Below are 25,670 nucleotides of genomic sequence, written 5' to 3' on the forward strand. Positions count from 1 at the left end.
AATCCTCCAAGCCAAAGTGGCAAGCCGTGGGCAGTTTTCCGTCTATATCCGGTATTGTTTTCTCAGCGTTCGATCCAAGATTGACTCCCGGACCTGGTTGGGAGATCTCTGTTTTTACGCTTCATCGCCCTTCCCAAGACGTACATTTATCATAATTCCAATTCGCTGCAAGTGCCCTTGAACAAAAGGGCCTTTCGGGTGGAACTTTTGCCTCGGACTGTGGACTTTCTTAATGCGAGAATTTCAGACAAAGAAATAATCAGAAATCATTCGTTCACTCTATTCGCTGGTAGCAATGTTCAGCTTCTCCCGGTGGAGACGTGTACCAGAAGTTCCTGGCAGGCAGGTGACAGCTATCGGGGTATCGGGGAAAATGTGCCAGCTCGTGTTCGTGCAAACTTTTCGGCAGCACAACATAATTGAAATATTCTCCTCAACTAGCAGGAAAGCGTTTCTGTTTGTTATCAACGCTTGAACAGACACTATGATGCTGCTGAATTGCTTGTACGCCAGTGACGGGTCGATGTTGTTTTATTTCCGGCAGGATAAAAACTTCAGCATCCGTTTCAGCGTTATCCAGCGGAAGAAATCGCTGCATCATTTTGTTAGTGAAGCATTCTTCTAGCAAGGGGTTGCATACGAGCGAGCATCTTCATCCAGTGGAGTTGCCGTTACCGAGAATCTTTTTCTTACGAGTTAATCGAAAATTAAGAAGCTGGAATAACTTACTTATTGTTCTGTGAAGGTGATCTCGTCTCCGATTTCACTTCGAACCTGATACCGCTTATGAGACTGAGACGTTCTCCGGAATGAAATGCGATAACTCAACGCAACCGCCACCTTTGCTCCACGGAAATATTCATCGTAAAAATAAAGACAATTAATTTTTACCACACCACACACTTTGTTTCGGTTGTTCTTTCCCGAGTGTTGTTGTGGTTGGGTGACGCACTCTTATCCACTTCAGTGGCAATGTAGTGGACGTAATCGTTAAACCGTTTATCGTTGCACATAAATCGATGATAGCCGGAAGCAAACCGGCACAAACCATCGGGTTAAGATTAAACCGTGAAAGATAAAGCAATAACATAGCGAAGATATTACAATTTGGCTTCACGCTACTTGGCACGCGAGAGCTGCGCTTACGTCAAATGACATTAGTGACATTCTGAGAGGAAATAAATATGATCCTGAGAAGACCAACAGTGCGAGATCAATTGGATGACATGACATAGAGGTCCTGTTTTTTCGCCGTATTATATCCACATAGTCCCTCGCAGTGGAGGAGTTTCATTTTCTTTATGAGCAGTCACTTATGTTTTATAGCACGACTCGGACAATTTATGTTTTTCGCATCGAGAACTTATGAATATGTGTTGCTGTTCGATGTTCTCTTTATCTGCCGTAATGTCTAAGGCTCAACAGCAATTTTGTTTTATTTTATTATCATAAATAAATAGTAATGATAATTGTATACAATGGCTCTTCTTGCATTGGAAAACGGGAAGTATCGATTCTATTAAAGTAATGATTAGTTTGATTAATGTTAAAACAACTTTAATAAGTTGAAATGCTTGGACACCATGGATAGACCTTAATACACATATATTCAGAATTGTTGTGGATTTTTAAAATTGCTAATCTACATCTGAAATTAAATAATTGTTATAGTAGTTTTTATTGTTATATTTACCTATATTTACATTGCTTCAACTTTATAATATTCTAATTCACATGTCACTTTTGTTTCTCTTTCAGGTAAGTGCTCAATTCAGGTCTTTCTTCATGGCCGAGGTATTTAAAATGGCTTATTAACTCCAACAAACTCCAACAACAAATACATAACATTTATTTGAATAAGGTTCTTTATTGCTAAAAAAAAGTTAGACAATTCTATGAAATTCTCTGTGTTAAAGTCGTATCTTAAAGTCGTACTTTCCATATTTAGTGTTATATTTTTATGGGTCATCTATCAATCCGTCCCAGGATATCTAATACTTCCGGCCCTTAGTCATTCGAAAAGCAGTGCATTTTCGCTGCAATTATTTTTTAAATGTATTTGTAGTTTTGTAAAATAGTGTTTTTAGGAATATATAGCAAACGAGCTTAGCGAACAGCCATTACAAAATGGATCGCAGTAGATTTTTCCAGTTTAATTGAATTGCAGTTGTCTGTAGGTATTTCCGCACCAAATTGTCTTAAAGCTAGGATTTATTTTGCATCCTGCTGCATTACGTTCTTGATAATGTTTACTTTTCCGTAATATCTTAGTAATTGCTCACCTTCTTCATTATTTCCTTCCAAAGGGTAAACAATTTGCATCTTCACCCGAGCGTCAGGCAACACCCATTGTGGAAGAAATTCAAATAAAGCCCTTAATTAATGCTGCTGCATCCTGTCAATCCTGTTGTCATCGAACCGGTTGCTACTACAATCGATAAAGGAATGCATTCTTGACAGCAATGTCTAGCGGCACTTGACTTAATCAGTTTCTCAGCCATCTCCCACCCGAGTGGGCGCTAGTTTCCGATTCCGATAGGTGTTACTGGACTAGTAATGGAAATTTAAATTTTTAATATTCATCAACTTTGGCTGGCGAAGGGGGTGGCAAAGGGCATTGAAGTGGGCCATGATGAAGTGGGTGTACCCGGTACAGTACCGATTTACCCGCTGGAAGCAACCGTTCGATTGGAAATAAATCAGAGCTTCACCGACAGGCTTATGTCAATGCTCGTTTGCATCGATAGCGGTAGGATGACCATGCAATCCGAAGGGAGCTGTAAAACGCTGGCTAGGTGCAGTGGCTTTACATTTCAACCCGATGATATCATCGAATGTGCCAACGCTAGGAAGCAACCACAATAGGGTGGTGTTGTGCACTCGATTAAAGGTGTGGTGTATTTGCATCAATGCAATCGTTCGTATTGTCGCTCGAACAGCACGCCGGCCGTAAGTGATATTGCGTTTCAGTTCCCATTCACGGCACGGTGGGGACGCTTAAAGCAGTGAAAGGATTCATTTAGAATCCCTTTTTCCTTTTGCTTCCAATTCTAACTTGCGCCCGGTAATATAACACCAATTTGTGAGACGTGTGATTTCAATACAATAACTACCCTGACTGTTTGCTTTCTTCAACTGGCAAGCATACTGCTCTTTGACACAGAGATGATGTGCTTCGATGCACGGCTTCAAGTGCCTATCAAATTGCAAAATTACCCTTGTGTCTGCTGTTTCATGGAGAAGGATCGAAGAAGATCCCTCCACGCTTTTGTGCGATAGCACGATGGGATTATCTTAGTTCTCTGCCTGGTAAAAATATTAATAGTGACTAAACGTCATTAAACCTTTAGGAAATTTAAATACATTGCATACTTTGAGAAGCTGATTTATGAGGGATCCTACTAATCCAACGATAAAAGTAAATTGTACAGAGTTTTGTCCACAGAGCAATAACTCATACTGCATGTGCTCTAGTTTAGATCAATCATACCAGACAAACGTGTGACCCTGACCTTGCGAAGATGAATCGACCTCCCACAGTTTGCTTACAATGTTCGCATCAATCAATAGCACACCACAACGTTCTGCCTGCGCGCATCAAGCGCATCATGAAATGGATTCAACTGCACTCAGTGCAATGCAGCAGCACGTGACACTGCCACTCGGGATGGAGCTCCCATCCCCGTCAAACCCATCTTTTCTGATGATAGGGTTGAATTTCTTCGCAATAAAAAGTTGATTTCCCAAAGTACTACGCACCTCAAATGCTAGACTCGTTGGTCGTATCGTTCCACGACCAGATCTATCCTTTGCGCATCCCGGGAAACGAATTCGCAAAGCCCCAACCATCGCTGAACCATTTCAAAAACCCATTAATTTAATCCCCATTCCTTGCAAAACACGGGCCGGTCGCGAATTTCCGCACTGCCCAAAACACGCTAATTGGCGTAAATAATGGAGTCAAGCCGTTCGAGCCTTCCGGCATGTACGGTGGCACAACCTCTCGTTTACCCCCCCATCCGACAATGGGGGGGGGGGGGGGTTTGTCCGTAAATAATGGTTTTCCAACCGTGACCGGTGGAAAATTGTCTGCTAATCGTTGGCCGATGCTAGTCGGTGGTGGCGGTGGTGGTGGTGGGCATGGCTCCATAAATCCTCTTACTTTTGAAAGGTGTGATACGAAATGAACAACTCTTCAAAGAGAACTTGCAGCAATGGAACCGATTGGAGGGGGCCAATCAAAATTCTTGACCTGTCTGTTTCTATTCGAAGCACATTGGTGAGGGTTATTAATCGATTGACTAAATTAAACAATGAGCCGTTTTTTTTACCTAAAACCTTGTCGTATTGGATTAAAACTTTAAAACAACCTATTTGTTACCGTTAATTGATGCTTTAATTAAATCTAGACATTAAAATGTGTACCACAAAGTATTACAAATTGGCAACACTTGTATTGATTTACTTTTCAACTGACTGAAACTTTGTGATGCTACTCTAATTGCTATCCAATTACTTCGGTGGAACTTCTTTGCCAGATCACCACGTACCACCGCATTTATAATATTTTGAATTGCAATTCGATAAACTATTGCAAAATAATTGATGCATAAAATCTCTCGACACGTACACCACTGCAGCATTTATGCAGCGCGAGCACTCAATAAACACGAAACCATTTACCATTTTACTTGTTCTGCGTTCAAAAACAGATTACCTTCAGGTACTGCGATACGTTGGAAACCACCCAGCAGTAAACAGAGAAAGCAACTGTGTTTTTGCCAAAACAACCAACTGATCCGAAAATTAACCCACGGCCACTTGATCGGTTTGTGTTGGTGCGTTTTAAACCTGTACCGATACTGCTCGCCCCCAAAAACAGAACATCCCCCGAAAAAGCGGTTCAAATACATGCACGGGAAAAACAAAAACTTAAATAAAATACACATCACCCCTGCAAGCGAATCCTGCTGAATGAATATTTATGTTTTAATTAAACCACCAAACGGTACAACGGTTTGCGTTGTCGTAAAAAAAGGGGTCGCTCTTGTCGAGCATGGAGTGTGCCCACCGTACTAGGAACAATGCGCGAAGCATGGGCGAAGCGGGACGAGGAGACGAATGGTGTAAAGAGCATCGATACTGTTGTTAAAATGCCTTCTTGGTGGCCCCTGCCAGGCCGTGGAAAAGTCTCCATTTTTCCATTAACATTTATGTTAGCCCTCCTCAAAGCGGTCCCGGATCGTAAATTATCCAACTCGATTTCCGGCATGCAGAATGATGCATGATGTCCGAGGAGAATATTTTCCAACAACGAAACAAAAAAAAATACAACAAAACGGTCCCTCCAGCACAAAGGATGCTGTGTTCGGTGGCTACTTCTGCTTTGCATGGCGAAATAAAACGCCAGTTAACGTTCAATTTGTTCCGGCAAAATGGGGGAATAGCCGACGCGTTTTTATATATATCACCAGCGTCGTGTACACGAATGTCAATGTTAATGGGGCCTACCGCCACTAGTAACGGTTTAGGCGGGGTCTGGTGCGTACATGAAACTGTTGGAAATGCTGTTCGTGCTGTAATGGAGATAAAATTGTCCAGATTCATTCCCCGTACTATGTGGCATTAAAGTGAATAAAATGGCCTTGAATGGTGGATGAATGTACTGCAGCGCTGTAAAAGCCGACTCGTGCCTAGACGGCAGCTTAAATATTCGCCATTTGGAGTAATCCCCATAAACGGCTACGGCGTTGCCCCTTCTGCGCGTCTCTGTATATTCCCGCACTGCAATACTTTGTCATCCTGAAGGATAATTTACTTGCCGCTCTTCCTTTTGCTAGAAATGTTTTTCCCCGCACTCTGTTGCCTGTTTTGGCTCCAAAACCCACAAGCCATAATTCCTTTTGCCCCATCGGTTGGGATAGAAACAACCCAACGATGATGTTCTTCTAGTTGTAGTTTTTGGTAACATCCCACCTTGCAGCGAAACCGGTCGAGATACGCAGCTTTGGAGCCTACACGGTGGGGTCTTTGCAGCTCTGCGAAACCGACCATAATCTGGGTAGCAGTAGAAACATTCATTAAACATGTCAGACGGCTGCTTATGCTGTAAACCACACGACTTCATCTTTCCTGTGTCGTGGCCCTCACCTCCCCCCAATTACAACCGGAACGAACAGTAGAACCTTCAAGTTTCGCACCATTTTGCAGGAACGGAAAAGGATAGCACAGCTAGGAAGATCTTTTAAAGCCACTAAATGATTCCTATAGGTAGATATTCAGCTTTTCACAACCAGAACATCCTCAAACTCCCTTTTTTTGCATACAAAATGCAAATTATCATCAGAGCACCTTCCCTCGTGCTCGGGGCTCTCGGAATCGAATTATAAATCCGTTTCACACCAAGCTTTTGTCTCCTAGCAGCAGATATAGTGCACACACTGCACAATGCTTCAAAAGTCCAGAACAGCCCACGAACAAAGTGAAAATTAATTATTATAGACAAAACTTTTCAACACTTGGACTCCGGTGTCCGGCTTTCCGGTGTTGAGGTCTTCAGCTCTCTGTCCTTCTTGCTTAGGTTATTGATGACTTCGTATGATGATTTTTGGACTGTGCAGGTAATATGGCGGCCAAAGCCCCCATTGTGAGCTAGGAAGACAAGCAACACGGGACACTGTATTAATTAGAAAAGTTTCCACCCAAAACTAGCAGCAAACCCTTCCGAAGTTTCTTTCGACTTAAGAGGTCCGGTCTTGATCTATCTTGTGGGATGATTTGGAAAAGATGATATCAACGCCTGCCGCATCACAGCTTGGACCGCATAAGGCGTTCGTCTGACCGCTAATAAATGTTCTTCACTCCATCGCTCTGCTAAATCACAGACTTCAGATCAGGATTTTGAAAGCATGTTCCTTTCATCCCGTTTTGGGTACCCTTACAACCTATTGTGGGGTAGTCGGTTAGGCAAGCGAAGCATCATAAAAGCGACTAAGGATAAATACTACCATCCAAACAGACATTTTCTGATGCTAAAATCATATATTTAACGGTCATTTTGTAGAGGGGTTTCTTTAATAGATGCAAAAGATCCCAATTTCCATAGGGATTTTTCGCAATTCAGACGATATTGTGATTTATATTTATTTACCGGATAAGATTTGGTGACACGATAATCAAACAATCAGAATTCCATTTTCCCGCCGAGTTACATCGATTTGAATACAACGACCGAACGGAAAATAAACACGACATTCGTTTTACGGCAGACCTCTCCATGCCATCGATAAAATGCTGCCACAATGTTTCTTTTTCGAATTTCCACCATGCAGCGTAACTCCACAGCATTTCGCAGTACTGAATTCAGTTCAGAATTCCTGGTTTTTTACTCGTTTTGAAAATAAGCCGCTTTTTTATCTCGACATGAGCAATGGCCCCGAAGGCCAACCCTGGTACGTGTTTCGAATTTTCTTCTCGCTGGTGAAGAAAGGTTCACTCACATTCATCAACGTGTTTATACCCCAGCCGGTAAATATCGTCATTCGGTTGAATCTCTCCTAATCTCGGCACCATACAGCAAGCACACATAGCCACAGCATGCACGCTCACACCCTGGTCACAACAATTCACTGTAATCTTTTCGTTGGAGTCCAACCTCACCTCGTCGTCACCACGCGAGAGACCCCGCGGTCTCGAGGACGCGCCTTTTCTTTGCTGCCATTTCATTCTTCGGGTCATTGCCAAAATATCGATTGTCCTTACGGCGGTAGGTGGTCGGATAAGGTGGCAGCATCTCTGGGTCGCTTCCGGTTTGGTCGGGCCGATCGTCGGGCTTACTGTGCGCCGGCCGACCCGAAAATCCGGAAGTCGTTAAAAGCGAAAGTACTGCCGTATGTAATTCCGCCAATAAATTTATGGCATCGTAAAATGCTGCCCTACCCACCATCAACCGCAAACCCTTCGAAACCAGACCCGATTCCGAGCGTTTCCCACTTCGCTTGCGGGGGTCCCCCCGGTGTCGTGCGGTCACGCGCTTGGAAAAAGGAAACGAAATGTTGGAAAATCTGTGACCACATGCGTTATGCTTTTACCCACCTCTTAATTGTACCTTTTGTTATTGTTTTTTTTTTCTTTCATTTCTTGCTTTTCCCGTTTGCCGAGATCAGCGACCAGTGAACTCAATTTACGATGCTCAGTTGGCCGACGATGGCGATTTTTTTTCGAGAACGGAATTTTAATTCGATTTGCCACCGTCCGGCACTGTCTGATTGTTGCTTGTTTGTTGTGATACACATTAAGGCGCATAGCTACAACAGCAATGTTCGATCGGAAGGACATTCTTCTTCTAGCAAAATGCTCTACGCCGTCTGCTGGAATCCGAAGGCGGGTTTAACTTCTTTCTTATCTGCTCGGTGTGATTGGATATTGATTTTTAGGACGGTCTCCGTCGTCTTTCAACTCTACCAGCCGTCCGGAACCAAAAGCAGTCACAGTTGTTGGAACTTTATCATGACTGCAGTAGATAGAGTGACTTAAATCTAAATTGAAAGTCGACTACTGTGACGATTTGCCAGATTAATTGAAGAAGAATAAAAGGTGGTGGATAGGTGGAGCCATCTTACTTGCAGCTTTTCTGAATTTAAGACTTTAATAATTTATAATATAATAATTAATAATTATTAATAATATCAGTAATAATATCAGATAATATAATAATTATCAGTCAATATCGTGCTACAGTTTCGTTCATTTTTTGTGCCCCTCAAAGCTTTTTTTGTCACTGGTTTATCGATCACTGGGTGAAGCTTTCAGAGAGAATAATATGGGATATTGAACGCTATCCCCATTTCCCCATGGTGACAATCGAAGGTCACTCGGTTATAAAGGATGTGTGAAGAAGACATTTCAACACCTTCGAAGCCAGCACTGCAACAGGGTAGGCTAAAAATATCCTTCAAATCTACCGTGTCCTTCGCCTGTAAGGTAATCGTACACGTGCACTCTAATAGACAGCCATTTTACGCCACACTGAAGCAGAAAGCTAGCTGCTCCCTGTGTGGCTTCAAGGAAAAATAGACCGACTAAGCTTACTGAGCTTACTGAGCCAACAACAGATTGACATTAGTGTCGTGTCCTTCGATTGTGTTATGCTATTTTAAGATGGAAGCTCATTGTAGGTATGAAAAGCTTTCTAGGGATGTTCGATAATGGAATAAATTAATTTCTTTAGTTGTCGTCCCAAGCAATCATCGACGAAACAGATTTTTTAAGTCACCAGAAGGAATAACAAAATGACCTCACTACTACATAACCATTTGTGTACATAAAAATTGTATATAATCATTGAAGATTGAGGTATTCTAGCTTGGAATGTAGTATTCGGTATTTCTGAACCACATTAATGTAATTTGTGCGTCGTCTTCAGAGCTGTAAAATTGCATTAAATTAATTAATAAACCAATTAATGTTGCAAAGTTTCGGATTTTATCAGTAGATTTATAATGAGTTATAATTATTTATAATGATGTTAACAGCCTCGTTTATAATGAGAGACGTTCAAAATTTATTACTGGTCTTTTTCTCGATTGCAACAGGTAAAGGGCTCGATCCTCGAAATGCAGCCCTTTTTATTTGCATTGATGGTGGCGCCCTCTCCCGTCATTGGTTCTAAGCTCCGATCCTCTAGATGGGCAGGTTGTGTCAAAAACTTTGATAAATTACAATTACAATTTTGCCAACAATTGATTTTTAAATAATTTAAATATTATAGTAAATGAACCCATGAACATATTTGAAAACTCTATCACAAACAACAAATAAAAGTAAATCAATAAGATAAAAAAGCTTGCAATAACTTACTGTCAGAATAGATGGAATTACTACTGTGTCCGAAAAGTAAGGTGACACTAGATGTCAAATTTCGTGCACCTAAAGAAGCCCCTTGTTTTTATTTTTCGTTTGTCAATATGTATGTTTTTGATAGATCTGCCAAGTTTCAAGTCAAAACATCAACCCGGCTAGTAGTGACAATTTGTTTTCGGAGCTGCGCCATGTGTTTTTGTCCATATTGATCAAGTTGTTAAGTTTGTGGAACAGCGCGCCTGTATCAAATTTTGTTTGCGCAATGATATAAACGCTGCGGAAACATTGCGGATGTTACAAAAAGCCTTTTGGGAAGATTCTATGTCGAAGAAAAATGTGTACAAATGGTACAGTGATTTCAAGAATGGCCGTGAGAAGGTCGAAGACGAGAACCGTCCGGGAAGACCATCCACCTCGACCGACGTCGTCCAAATCAAGGATTTGGTGGTCAACAATCGTCTGTTGACGATACGAGACCTTTCGGAAAGTGTTGGGATTTCCGGCCGGCGGAAAGCGGCCGGATTTGTGGAAAAACAACAGTTGGTTTTTGCACCATGATAATGCGCCCTCCCATACGGCCATCATTTTGAGGGAGTTTTTCACAACAATTGGCACTTATATTGTTCCGAAACCGCCGTATTCACCAGATTTGGCACCAGCCGACTTCTGGCTTTCCAACAAGCTAAAACGGCCGCTTCGGGGACACCGTTTGGACACTATCGAGGAGATGGAAGCCGCAGCGACGGCGGAACTAAAGACCATCCCTGCATCCGCGTTTTCCACCAGCTTCGAGGAGTGGCAGCAGAGGTGGAAGAGGTGCATTGCATCGGAAGAGGATTACTTCGAATGGAATGACCTTAATTTGGCTTAATAAAAAAACCATTTAGAAAAAAAACGGAAAGTCACTTTATTTTTCGGACACAGTAGTATACCGTTGTTTTCCTTCTCATTAATATAGCGCTCAGGATATGTTTGGAACCATATATTAACGATTCTTTTGAACCCACTCCTTTCAAACAGAAGCAATGGCAATATATGCCAATCAAGCTACCTTTCCAACCATCCGTCTTGCTTTAGTAAACAACTCAGAATGATAGTTGTTATATCGTACGTTGTGTTTGCTTTCCGCAATGATCGATAACAGCGATAGAAAAGGCAAAGGTACGCTACTGTTGTACTTGACATCGAGGGAGAATGTGAAACTCTTCGGTATTATGCCAATTACGGCGATTCTAAATCCGTCCTCCATGCGCACCCCCGCCCCAACCGAAACAAACAACCGGGTGGTCCTACTCCAGACACGGTCGCTGTCCAACATTGGCATTGGTTGGCAATTTTGAAGTTTTGATTCTGATCCTATCCACAACTCTGTCTGTTGCGCTGAAGTTCATCATTCGCCGTCGCCGAGTAACGAACCGTTCATGCCATCGGTCTGCGTACGGTTGATGGTGGATGGCTAGTGCAACCTTTCGGCACAAACAGCAACTTTTCCCCCTTTCGCGCGTCAACAAACCGGTATCGCTAACTTTCCCGACCGAGCCTTCCGGTGTCGAGTCGGCCCGGACGGTATATAAAAAGTCGCATTACGATCGCTTCAAAACATCGCCGCGCTCGCCCACGCCGTCAAATGTGCAACAAAACAAGGTCCATGCTACGATTTGACTATCAACCGTTTCCGGCACACGTTGGCCAAATGTCGTCCAATAGTTGGGAAAATTTAATGGAAAGTATCTTAACTTTGCCGACACTCGATACAGCAACGCCCCCGTTGCCCGTTTCCAGTCTGTTCGCAACCGGCCAGACAACAAATCAACAGAAAAGGGTTCCACAGCAAGAGAACAAAATATTTGACGATCCAGCTCCGGTCTGCGAGACGTGTTAGAAGTACCCGGCAATTTGATACACGGTTTTAATTTGTGATCGCTTCGAGCACCGGTGCGGGTTGCTGCTTTCCCTACCGCAAACGACTTACTTTTTGCGTAGCGCGCTATAAAAACATTGTGCCGTCGCGCGGGTGTTGAAAAGCTTCAACTTTTCCCACCCAACTGATACCGAAACTTTTCGGTGCCATTGAACGGTGAAACGGTGTACACATGTAGCGCGCCCCGTCTATTCGTCTGAGCAAACAAAATTTAAATTGAATTTCGACAACCATCATTGCTTCGGGCGCATTGAGAACAGCGCCACAAGAAAGGTTTGGCATGAAGACTACGGAGAACACAACCTTGCCGCAAAGTTAGTCTGTTTGCTGCCAAACGAATCGACACCAGCGTGAGGCTATTTTTACTTTCCGTTTCCTTACTTGCTTATTCATTCCGCGGGGGCTTAAGGGACAACTTAAAGTAGCTATTGCTGTCCAGGGAGCCGCTGGTTTTCGAGGTTACACTTTAGTTTGACGCTTAATAAAAATAAAAAAAAGCAGATACGTTCGTTCCATTCATTGAAAGTTCGTCCTTGAGATGAAACAGGAAAACATTTACAACCGGTGATTTTTTTCTACCGGTGTCCTTTCCGTTTTTACGCTCACTTGCTCTAGCAATGCTTCGTTTGATCCAACGTACACCTTCATGTTCCGTTCCGTTTTTCTTGTAATCAACTTGATCGTCCCATCATTCCACCGCCCATCCCCCGTTTTTTTGTGAGGTAATAAAATAAAAGGGACAAACATTAATTTCTCACTCACCTGCGAAATGGTAAAGCTGCAAACGGCACCATAGAGCAAACTTTAAGCGCCTTATTGCCATAAAGCTGCTGTCCCTCGCTTCCGAGAAGGTTGCGCTATGGGAAACCATTTGAAGTCCTTCAAGGCGAATGAATCGATTCATTGAACGATCCATTTGCTCTGAGCTTTTTACCATTTGCGCCGTAAAATTTGCCCTCCACCACCACCTTGAGTCGTTCGTTCGCCCATCTTTTCCCAAACGCTGTTTCACTTCTTGCGCCTACATCGTTTCTAAATTGGACCAATTAACGCATTGGACAAATATGTTTGCACGAGTTGCAAGGCAACGGAACTGAGTCCTTCCAGCGATGAATCACACTTTTGGGGTACTCAGTTCGCTAACGAACTCTGTGTCGAATTTCGTTGTTGGGCGAATGTGTCACTGCCAACGGTGGCGAAATAAATGAAACGATAGACTAGTGAATTAATTCAATCGTGATAAATCACGAAATCTCTCACGTATGCGTTTGCACGATGCTACATGAGACAAAAAGAGAACAGTCCAGCGAGTGTTGATGGAGCTTTAAACTTCCTGGAGTGGAAAAAAATTATCTATAAATACACATATCTAGTAACGTAAAATGTATGATTATTTGATTAATATAGTAGGTAATATAGGTATAAATTATAGTCCAGCAACAGTTCCTTGCGATAACCCAATGTCCTTAAACATATACGGGCTCTTCCTCTCAGACATGCATGAGATGTTACCGGTTAGTGAAAATATGTGACAGTGAAAGTAACAATAAGACAGTGGTTTAAGTTCTCAGTGAAGAACCTCCAACTGAAATTGATATTGAACAAACTTGTGATCTGTGAGAGGCCACTGGAATTGGTGTTTATCTCGTTAATTTATCTCAAGATGTTCAATGATGTTGAGATGAAAACTATCTTATAGTACTGAAATATACACAATGATCTCCAGTGTTTCAAAAATCACGTCTTGAATGGTTCTTTCTAGCGCAATTCAGACCTCTTGCGCAGAGAAACAGACGCAGAGACAGACTAGCTCACCCAACTAGATTATCCATATACCAAGAATATATATAGAATCTATAAAGGATTTTTTATCCACCTTCACCTTCACGTTGGTCGAAGTCATTCCTACAAGTAGCATGCTACGTCTGTTTCATAAAATCATGTGAAAATCATAAAGAAGAACTGAAGATGTTTAGAGCTTCCGTTTTGCAGCACTGCGTTGCTCGCCATTAGTTTTAAATTTGATTCCTACCCCGCCTCATAGTTTTCTCTATTGCTGCTGTTATATAAAAAAGAATTATAACAAATCATAATTCTCAATTCATAACAATTGCTCTACTGCAGTTATGCTGCAATTGTTATCCTCCAAGATTATGCAGATCATTGAAGAGTAACGCTTCTCCGGAAGCAGCACTGCTTACCGTTCACATCCCCAGCACCAATTTTATTCAGAATACGGAATGCGGAATACGGAAGGATGAGAGAAACATCCGATAGCAGCAAAATGGCATTCACATTCCCCAAGCGTACATATAAAATAAAGAAACATTGCAACATTGATGCTGGAATGCGGAGCAGTAGTAACTCTGACGCCCACCATCCTTACCACGAAGGACACCACTCTAAACAGAAACGGTCATTTTGCATGCAAACCACATTTAACACGATATTAAATGGCACTTTTACACGCACGGTTACAAGTTTGCCACACACACACACACACACACGTCGCAATCCAATGTGTTTTGGCGTATCCTTCCGACAATGTTTCGTCCCACGCTGGTTCACTCAAAACCAATTGTACAAATTCCGAAAATAACCTTCGCAAAATCGATCTGCTTCGGGTGTTATGGGACTGGAACGGACTCCATCGCCAAACGCGGTGCTAGCTTGCCGGGTGCCTAATCCCGGTATAAGTGGGTTTTGTTTGCGACCAGAAGTACCATTTACCCGGAAAGCTAATGGAGTGCCAAAATAAGGGGACAATCTAGGGAGCCGAATGCAGGCGTAGTTGGTTTGGCTACCGAATGGACGACCATGAAAGCATTGTGGTTTCAGCATTGTGCTGCAAGATAACCTAAAAAAGAGGTGCGTAAGGATGAGTAGCATATTCTTTCCATTCCCCCGTATGTGGTTTATCTGTCATGAATTGTCTTTTGTTTGAAATTAATCCTGCGTCAGCACTTCTCTGAAAACACGCATCACAACGAACCGCTCCCGAATAAACCCTCAATAAGGCACCGAACGATGAGAGCGTTCTTCGCCGTCCTGTATCTCTCACGAATCCTTAAATGTATCTGGAGGATTTGCGCACCCCAGCATTGGTTTAAAGAAGGACGGCGGTACTTCGGACAGTAAAGAGATATGTTTAGTATCTACCCGCGGGCATCACATTACAGCAGCGGGAAGATGTTGATGCTCCTCTCTAAACGGTTATGGCTATTATCATTCGATCTCGTAATGACTCGTACCTGTAAATGTCGGTCCCGTTTGATGGTGCATTTGCTGGAAAAGGCCAATTATTGTCCATCTTTCTCCACAAGGACGATATCTGAGGACATTAATTATCGTAGATCATTCGCGTTTAAACGCTTTTTTGACTGAAGTAGGTTGGATTTAAAATAAAAAATCTATTTTATTTCTGTGTATCCTAATTTCTGTGTATTAATTCCTTAACTTATAGCAATACGGTCGTTCTTGTTGAATAAAAAAACAAAATCCTCGTTTTATAATTTCTCCTTACGTAACCCTGAGCCAACGTTCATAACAAATTTCTAACAATTTTCCTCCACCCTTCGTCATCATCTGGTGCAACCTTTTAAAACTTCCCATCCAATTTAGCTTGAGATGCACTCGGCCTGTCCCAAACACTTTGGACGAAAACTCCGAAATGTACATGCCTGATTCTGGGTCAGATAATGATTGTGACGGCCTGTCAGAACCTTCCGTCCATCAGGGCTTCTCATAAGGGGAGGAGCCATTTTGTGACGCTAGCTAGCGTCGAGTGTCTTAGAGCCACCTTCGACATTTCCCGAACCCGGATATGGTCACTCTTCCGCCCAGTAATAACGTTTTGCGGAACGCCGCTGCAAAAGATTGAGGAAAATGAGATTTCATCAGGCGATAAGCAAATCGACAATGAACGTACAGCCAACGAAGTTTGGCCTGAATCTGTCTATGTCATCACGTGGAATTAATTTACCTCCGGCTGGGTGCCGCGATACCGGTGACAATTTGACCCTAATATTTCGACAGGTATTTTAGGTTAAAATTTTTACTTTCGCTGAAGAAACAGTTAAACAGTACGAAGTTTTTTTGCATTCACATTGAAGCAAATATGAAGTTTTTATTTTTCTAAATGAAATGGAAGGTAGATAAATTTCGATATCTTTTACCTACTTCCAACAACGTCATATATTATCTTCGATATTTTAATTTATTAACATAATCAGATAGCTTTATTTTGAATAAAATATGCGTTCTTAAGGACTTTATCTTCGATCCACGGACTCTTCCGTGGTTCTTCCTTTCTTCCTTAGGCACAATTGTCCTCCTGCCCCATGATTGGCATTTCCTTAAAAGCCTATTTTCTGGCGCGCGGGCACACACACACATACATGACGTCCTACTTTTCGATCATAATTTATGCAATCCTGGTGTGTGTGGAGCACTTCCGTACGTCAACGCTACGGGCCATTCATTAAGCGCCCGGAATATTCCATTCAGCCAACTCCCGCTTAGAGAGGTGTTTAAAAATTTACATTTCTCAAATAACAATATAAACTTCCGCGTGCGTGAAGAAACGCACCGAAACCGGAGGTTGAGGGACCATTAAACAACTCGCATTAGCGTAAAATGCATTCCATGTTTCGGGAAGGTGGTTGTTGAATTTGTTATCTTTTTTTTTTCAACACCAGCACAATGCAATTGGCACAATGCATTGTTGAATATTTCATTGCACGGGAAATAGGCATGAAAACTTTCTACGCAATCAAATATTCAAACTCCATTATCGTCTTATTATACAACATTTTTATTTACTTTCAAAAACAAAAGCTACATTTTCTAGTGCAGTTTTGCTTCAACATTACTTATATCACCTGCAAAGTTTCACATCGTGTCTCATTCGCGCACTCGCTCCCATTCGGAATATCCTTGCGGAAGCTTCCGCCTGTAACAGGTTCATTAATCAACCTGCCTTCGGACGTTGCCTTTCAAACATTCCCGGTTCCGGGCCAGCACAGCAGGATAGTTGTATTACATTACAACATCCTGAGCGAGTGGCACGCCCGTAGGAGTATTTTCCAGTTAAAAGCATAACGATCCATCATTAGTGGGAATGCGATCATAGCGAACTGGAAAAAAAACAAACTCACATCCTTTTTTACCAGCCCTCACTTGCAACGCAACCTCCAATGTCGTTGGTTGTGCTAGATCAAGTGGGTATAGGAACACGAACCACTGGTGTCCTGGCACTTTTCCCTGTGTGTTTTTTTTCTTCTTTAACCAGCTCGTGCTGCCTGGCTATTAAGAGGCGGAAAGGGAGATGAGATATAAAAGAACGGGGATCACACTGTAGGAAGTAATTAACATTATTTTCTACCAGCGGGTCAATCTCGCCGCACGCCATGCATAGCGAGCAATCAATCAAAGTGCGACAAGGTGGTGCAGCACTTCCGAGTGCCAAATTAAACGAGGATTACGAGCTTTTCTTATCTCTGTATCTCTGTTTCTTTATTCAACTTGTTTTTTGCTAGTAATGTTTGTATTATGTTGTACGTGAATTAAATTATTTATAATTCCATTATGACTGTTGCTGTTATAAAAAATATTGTTTTCATTTTACTTACTCTTATTTGATGCTTTTTTGTAATACACGCGACTTATCAGCCCGATCAATGCATTTACAGCCTCAAATATATTTTTTTAATTTATGAACATTATTAATTCACTCAAAGTCATTAGCAGATTGCGACCCCGACCAAGCAATATCGATAATGAGACTAATAAAACTTCCTGCCTTCCAGCGCAACCGATGATGTGGAAAAATCGCTCGAACTGCTCGATAAGGTCCTGTCGGAGTTCGAAGAGGAACCGGACCGGACAAACCATCACCACAACCATCATCATCACCATCATCACCCGGCGGTGGAACCGGACAGCCCGTCGCAGGGCCACCAATCCGAGGACGATGGTTACATGAGCATGAACGGAAGAAGGTAAGGTGGTGCTGCAGGCAGAGAGCGGCTCGTACACATTTGCACATGATTTGTAATATCATAAAGCATCATCGTTTCAAAGGAAGAAAGCGTGTATAATATCACTTTTGAAGTCAATGTCTGGATTTTCACTCGAGCCTTCCCCCCCCGTCATGCAGCCTTCCACACAGGAACGTTCCACGCAGGAACATAGTTTACACAGACACACACACACACAGACACGCTCACACAATCTCTGGCCATTTCAATGGCTCACTGCGTCCGGCATGGCTACGTTCATGGACTTCCGGAGTGCAATTATAGCATCACATCCGGATGCTCGCATGACTACAGTGTACAGACTGTAAAGTGTGCAGAAAAAAGGAGCTTTCTTCTGTGCTTTTTTTTTTCCTCTCCCATTTGGCAGAAAAGTATGGAAAACTTTTGCAGGGTCGCGTTGTAATTTTACCTTCCGGAAAAGCATTTACATTTCTTTTATTTTGTTCTATACACGCTCCGGTCCATGGCCTATGGCATTTAGGCTTCTAAAGGATGTGCTCACATGCACAAGCAGCAAGATATCTTGCCTGAAAGCAAGATTTCAAGAAGCAACCCACCAACGGGGCACACTGGCACTTCTGGCTTCACTCTTTCCCCCGGCTCGTTTGCGTATCGTTCCGCACCTTAAGTGCACTTGTGCTACCGACACACCCTAATGAGGCTAATGTTTAACGAACCTACCCGGCACTGCTTTAACGCTGAAACACCACACGGGTACGAGATTTTGCGTGCCACGATGAGCGCCTGCATTTTGTTTTTTTGTTTCACCTTAAACTCGAGCTGTATCTCCACGCCGCACGGTTCGTTAGCAATCTCGGCAATGGTTCGGGCAATGGGCACGCACGGGGAGGAACGTAAAGTGTGAAAAGTTTTTCCATTTCTTCGGTCGAACGCACGGTGGAAGCTTTATGTGGTGTGAAATTTTTGTCATCCAGCAAATGCTGTTGATGTATCGCCGATATAGAGGTGTGATTTAAATTAAATGGCGTTGCCTTTACGGCTGTGAATAAATTTAAAATTCGCTAATGAAGTGTCGAAAATGAATGTTTATGAGCAATTAATTTTGCGGCTTTTTTCTCCAAATATTGTCCACCTAGCTCATAATAATTCTCATTTTCGTGCTCATTGAGCATTAAGATTTAATCAGTAAAGTTTGGTCAAAAAATATTTACATTCTGCTTATTTATTAAGCAAACGGTGCAGTTGAGCTTTAAATGATTGCTTTGAATATTTCGTCACAAACCAAAACACGACCGCTTCTCGTTCGTTTGTTTCCCCTTTCTAAGTGTCAATTCAACGATCTAACACCACCTTCCTTCGTCCTGCATCCTTTGGTAGCATGACACTGTTTTATTTAATTTTATGATGTTTCAAACATTCACAACCTCCCCGATACCCGGCAATGGGTGAAGAAATGTGCATAACTGCTCCCTAAAAAAGATGTTGCGCATTTTAGCTTGCTTGTTGTGCTTGTTGCATCGTAAAAATGAAAAAATAACCGGAGAAAGAAACACACCACGCGCCCGAGAACAATGAACAACTTCGACAACCTGAAGAAGCCTTTAACTCGGCCCCAAAAACAGCCACCCATCCACGGGTCGTAAACCGTGTCCATAACCCCGTTTCTTGAGATGTCCTCTCAAACAACAAGCACTGCTTCTTGGTTTTAAGGACAATGGCTTTGGTGGAGAATTGGTACATTCAACCATGAGGTATGAGAGTAAAAAGCTGCTCGTCGCCATTTTCCATGTTTTATACGCTTTTCTGAAACTTCCTTTACAAAATTTTTGGAAGATATTTTCCGAATCCTTGGGGCGTATTTTGCAGCCTGGTCTACGTTTCCATTCGGCCAAATACTTTGCCGAACATCAACCGTGCTCCAAACCGAAGTTAAAGGGACTCGCATGACTTGCTATTGTGTACAGGCCTTCCTTTTTCTGGCTTTACTCTTGCATTTCGTTAAAGATGTGTCACTTGTGTCTGTGTCTTGCCGAAAATAAAACAGAACAGCACCAAAGCATTCCAAAAAAAAAGCAACATAATGTAGGCTCACGCTCTCAATTTCTCTCAAAGGATAGCGAGACCGGAGTAGGTATAAGAATTGTCACTTGCATTTGCGACAGCTTTTGTGCTTTTCCGTTTGTTTCTCCGCACGCGAGCGGTGGTGAACTTTTTTGTTTTACGATCAACCAACGCAACGAGCGACACACGAAGTAAAAATAAAGTGAGCCATAAACGTACCGGAGGCTTAATAAATTGTCACATAAACTGTCATCTCGTCCCGCCCCCCCAGGAGGGTTCAAATATTTAGCGTCCTGCACACCTACAAACACATGCTCACACACATTCGTCGTGTGCGTTTGGTGTTGCAATAGCACTGTACCGTCTAGAAGAAATGGTGGAAATGGATTGTTTATGGCTATTTCCATTTTATCCGCCCGGGCAAGTGGTGACGTGCTTTACCGCTTCAATATCCACCATCCCGTTTTACGTGATCGTGAAATGCGGGTTTTCATATTTTATGGTAAGCGAAAGGATTTTTGGAAAGTATTTTAGAAAGCACCCTGGAAAAGCAAACGTATGCTTCTAATAGCAATGCGACGCAATTCGCTACAGGAGCCTGCAATTGTAGGCACTTTGGCGATCAGATTTATAGTGCCACTTGATCGATTTGCCCAGTCTTATGTACTGTTTTACATGTTCCCCTCTACACCAGCCGGAAAAGACAAATTCCTTCACCTCAAAAAGCTCTCGCTTGGTGAATACAAATCACCAGTTGTTCCTCCGTACCGGAAGCCTCTCAGCGTCAATTTCCCAAACCACAGACGGTTCGATAAATCAGCTAGCGGGTTAACTGCACGCCACCCAACACTCAATTCCATCCCCTTTTTTTCTCTCTCCGATCCGTTCACGTTCGCAGGGCCAAATTTGTACCTGATTTTCAACCGACAGACGAGGCCACTGCACCGACGCATCCACAAGTGCTACAGCTACACCAACCATCCCATCACCAGCAACCGCAGCAGCAACATTCGCTTCCGGTACCGACGGACGAATCGTACTCGCCTCCATCGCCCGAGGAAGCGGAGCGAATCATTTCCAATTTGCTACCAAGGTAAGCCAAAATGGGACGGAATGGTGGGTTTTTTTTTTTGGTTGGTCACAGATTACAACGACACGGACACAGAATGGAGGGGAAAAGAAAATGCGCACAAAGCTGCATCATATTTAGAAGATGGACAAAAACACGAATATAACATTCCAATGTTTTCCACACGAAGCAGCGAATGATGGAAAGCTTTTGCACCAAAAACAGAAAACGTGGAAAGAATCGTTTAAATAAAGGAAATAGTACTTTTTTACTCCTTCCAGTTTGCGAACAAGGTCCTTTAGCACGGATGGATGAGTTCTTTGTCCTTTGGAAGTACTCAACACAAAAATGCTCTTCAAGTGTTTGGAACCACTCTAGGGACCCTTTCTGCAGTTCCAAAACAAAAGCTGCTAGAGTAACGCAAATGCGTGAGTGTGTTAATTATTCATACACTTTGAAATATTTTGTTTTTCTGATTTGTGCTTTATTTAATTAAAGGATTTTAAAGTTTGCTCTTTGCTTGACGAACTTCTGCTTCGAAGTAGTAATCGAATGCATTAGTAAATTATCAGTCACGCTGCACATTGAAGCATTAATTTATATTAATATCAAGCCCGTTTCAGCTCAATGCGTTTCCAATTAATTGGACGGGAGCACAATCGGCAATCGGTTAAGAAATTGGGGATTAATTAAAATTAATTGGGCACATTCATTCGAATTGCCATTGTCGCTCGTCGCAAAATCACCGTAATGCCATTTCGTGTCTTTTGTATTCCACTTTGACACCTATTAAAATTATGGCGCACACGAAGAACGTGGCCATGGTGGCCAAAAACCTCACCCGACTCGACGACTGCAACAGCTGCACCATGATCGGGAAGATGTATTATTTTGTGCTCCAAATTACTGGCCGAGCATCAGAAAATCGCCGGCTACATAAACCCCCTCATCATGCTGTCCGTACGTAGAGCAAACAAAAGGATATCCGAACCGGTTTCTGATGCTTTCAGCGCCCATCGGTGAAGCAACAAAAGCAGCGAAGAGCATTATGTGTTGTTTTTCCTGTTTTGTTTGCTGTTTATGTACTCGGGGCTAATCAGAGAAACGCTCATTTACATCCCGCTCTCCAGCGCAAGCGATGTAAGCCCCTACCATTCTATCACTGTCCACTTAGGGATGATGGAAAGTGTCCCCGGTGTGCGAGAGTCGGTGCCCCAAGAGGGAACAACAAAGTAAAACAAAAAAAAATTAAAAACAAACACAAACAAATACGTCTGGTAAAGCCGACGACTTTGACGCTTCCAACGGTCCCTGTTACTCCCAACTCCCACACACGCTCCGAGAGATCCATGGGAGCATGGGAAGATGGGAACTGTTGAGTTGATGAAAAATCATGCTCGTACACAAAGGTCGTAATAAGCAGGAAAGGTATCTGTAGTACAACTCCATTCACTGGAACGGGGTCTCCATGAGACTCACGGTAGGATTGTAAACATATACAGCAAAGATGAAACACCAGACGCCCCAGCGTAACGCTTTCGGACTACCAATGTCGTCCCGGCAAGATCCGTCCCCAATGACAACCGGGCGGCATGATGTTACTGGGGAGACACGAGTAGTAGGAAATGGGTGAAAATGTCAACATAATCTGCCCTCCGGGGTGCTCATACTCGCTCCACAGCAATGGAGAGTAAGTTTTGTCTTGGAAGAAGTGAAAAAGGTAAAAACAAAAACTAAGGTAGTTTTAGTTATCGTACGTAAACCCGAAGCTGTTGCTGTGCTTCTTGCAAACAACGACATACTGTTGCCACGAATGTTGTTGATGAAATTGTTGGGGAACAGCTTCATTTCTTACTGGGTAGATAGCTGTACAATCTGTTACACAGATCATGTTCCGCCGTTACAACAAACGCAAACACCGGCAGCAATATCGTGAGTGTGTTACACTACGACTGCATGATGTGAAACGGACGAAGTAATGGTTCAAGTTTATTGGAAACACACTATTTATTATTCATTTTACTCACACAAAAATAAATAATATGAAGGAATAACTATCAAATTTTTATTTAAAATTTTACGAATGGCAACGCATTCATTTGGATGTTTAAAGTCTAATGCAAAACACATATCAAGCAGCAGACAATAACAAAAAATGCCTACCATTTCCCGTTTCATTTGCCGGTATGTACTCTGCACCGGCTTTCGAATTTCCATGTGTGCCGACAATTTACCGGTCTATGTACATTCGTTTGCATAGTGAATGAAAAACGCAAACATCAACACAACACGACTGACGGTTAAGTGGAACCCATTCGCTTTTGTACATATGTCTGGATGGGCATAAATAGTGGGCATATACGGACGCTCCTTCGTGCTCGTTCTGTGCTTTGGTAGGGTTTGATGAGAAAACCTTCCCCAGTGCACTACGTAAAATGTGTTTCATGCAAATAAGTCGCTCTCTTCCTTTGTTGCTTCTCTCACTTGTTCTTGTATGATTATAAACGAAGCGAATGTTGCAAAAAGTGTCTTTCTTACTTGATTAAAGTACTTATAAAAGTGGATTTTTCTGTGATAAATCGTGAACCACCATGCGTCTCCATTTGGTAATGAAATAATTCATTATTAATTTCAAACCAAAAAAAAAATTAAGTTAACAAAAGCTTCATTCCAAAAAAACTTCCATTTATTTATTAACTTGCACCTTTCTCAATCTCTAGAAAGGTGTGCTGAAATAAAACTCGGCAAAGGTCACGGTTCATGTAATTGAGACGAACACAAATCGTTTGCCTGCGGGTTGGTATGGCTAAAGGTTACACCGATTAGCTTCCGATTGAATCATTTTTTTTTTCATCACCGGTGTAACATGATTGACATTCCTTTCCCCCAAAACACTAAATAAACAATGGACAAATGGGCGTGAGGGAAAGTGTCAAATCGTTCCTTCCATTAGTCTTTATTTTTGTTGCGGTCGAAATTTGATATTGACCGTCGTCAAACATGCCGTACCAGGCGGCCAACTTGACAACATGTCGGCATTTTGATATACAAATATACGCATCCAATGTAAAAGTTTGACATAGTAGAGCGTTATAAAGGCGGGAAGAAATAATATTTGTTTGTCTCTTCGTAATCGAAATAAACAACAGAGATTAATTTCAAACAATAAAGCAACTAAAAGTCATACATTTTTAAATTTTAATAAACTTGATTAAATGAAAAATCCGTCCTTTACAATCTGTTTACACAATATTGCTTATTTATGCGATCAAAATTATCATGATTTATAACTTTGTAAAGAATATGAACCACCAAAAGGAATAAACGAGCGTGGCTATTTTAATATGATAAACAAAGACGCAACAACAAATCACAAACACACAAAACGACCTTCCGATGGTCGAACTGTTGACGAGAAAGTTTTAAATTTGATCACCATTTGCTTCAGCCTGCGGTACACCAGAATGCAATTATCGTTCAGTGGTTGTGATGGAGAAAGTTCGAAAGCAACCGTACCAAACACCTAACCTAAGGAATAAATAAAATTAAATTAAAAAAAATACAGCTTATGTGCTATCGGCTGACATAGCAAATAGAATGCAGTCGCTCTGGACACACACAGAAAAAATCAAACAACATTTTCAGTAACTTTGTTTCAAACTACCTTAAATCGACATCCTTCGCTTCTATCGCGCTATCCTTACCTTATTGTCCACTAACGCACGCTTAAACACACACCTCCAGCATAATAGTAGTAGTAGTAGAAGAAAGTTTAATTCAACTCGTCGCTTCACTATTCAGGTAACCACCCATGCACAATACACACGCGCATGTTTGCAGCGATGACGTTTGTCTCTTTGCAGTCCGAGTTTACCACCAGCTTTGCACCAGATGTGGTGTGATGTTTTGGTGTTCATGTTGTTGTTTTTTTGTTTTTTTCAATTCATAATTTCTCCACACAACGTGAGATAGTTTGAGGAATGGTGTTGTTTTTAATTAAAACTTTTCCGCAACACCGGTACACCTAGCCGTTTGTTTGCCATTTCTATTACAGATAGCGATTTCAACCTTGGCCACACAAGAAGTTTCGGCCAGCGGTGACAACCACATGACAAATTGCTTCAAACATGTTGGAATTAAATAATTCAGCTAGTTGTGGATGCGTTCAAACAAAAAGTTTAATATTTTAATTCTGTAAAACTTTTTCTTGGGAAGCTATAATATTATTAGCCGGGAGACATAATTTAACACAATTCTAAAACCATGGAAGGATTCCAATTTTTGTACACTTATTAGAAACGGAAATACTTACCAAATCAATATTTTCCAAGCCAGACAAATATTTAATTTGTCTCGCTTGACGCTGGAACGCATCATCTAATTTAATAGTACGGTAATTCATTTCGCTACCTAATTTTCCCTTCAAACACAGCATCCCATAACCGGGACTAGTCCACGCATTGTGCCGTCCAATCGGCCACTGCAGTTCATTTTCTTTGCGACCCAATTTTTGTCCGATACACTCAATACCGGATCGCTCAATCAATGCCAAAAACCAGTGCCAAAACCAAAACGGGCAACGTCGGTTCGCACAGTACTGACGACCAATCGACCAACGCTAAAACCGAACGATTCTTCCCGGCACTACTCCTCCAGAACACCGGAACCAAAAAGGCACCATCAGTTCTCATAACCTGTCAAGGGCTCGGAAGACGCAATGGCGATGGACCGGTGGGCAAGAAACGACGGTACGAAAGCT

The 25,670-nt window shown here is 42.2% G+C and overlaps 1 protein-coding gene across 3 annotated transcripts in view; it reads left to right on the plus strand.

Annotated features, from left to right (window-relative positions):
- The window catches only part of LOC128301407 (mucin-5AC), a 92,009-nt gene that overhangs the window by 13,442 nt on the left and 52,897 nt on the right, over positions 1–25,670 (plus strand). For all 3 annotated transcript variants that reach the window (XM_053037857.1, XM_053037859.1, XM_053037858.1), the window contains exons 2-3: positions 17,590–17,781; positions 20,741–20,935. In XM_053037857.1, coding sequence (XP_052893817.1) covers positions 17,590–17,781; positions 20,741–20,935 — 387 coding nt within the window. The remainder of the gene's footprint in view (positions 1–17,589; positions 17,782–20,740; positions 20,936–25,670) is intronic.

Source organism: Anopheles moucheti, chromosome 3 (genome assembly GCF_943734755.1).
Source record: "Anopheles moucheti chromosome 3, idAnoMoucSN_F20_07, whole genome shotgun sequence".
NCBI lineage: Eukaryota > Metazoa > Arthropoda > Insecta > Diptera > Culicidae > Anopheles > Anopheles moucheti.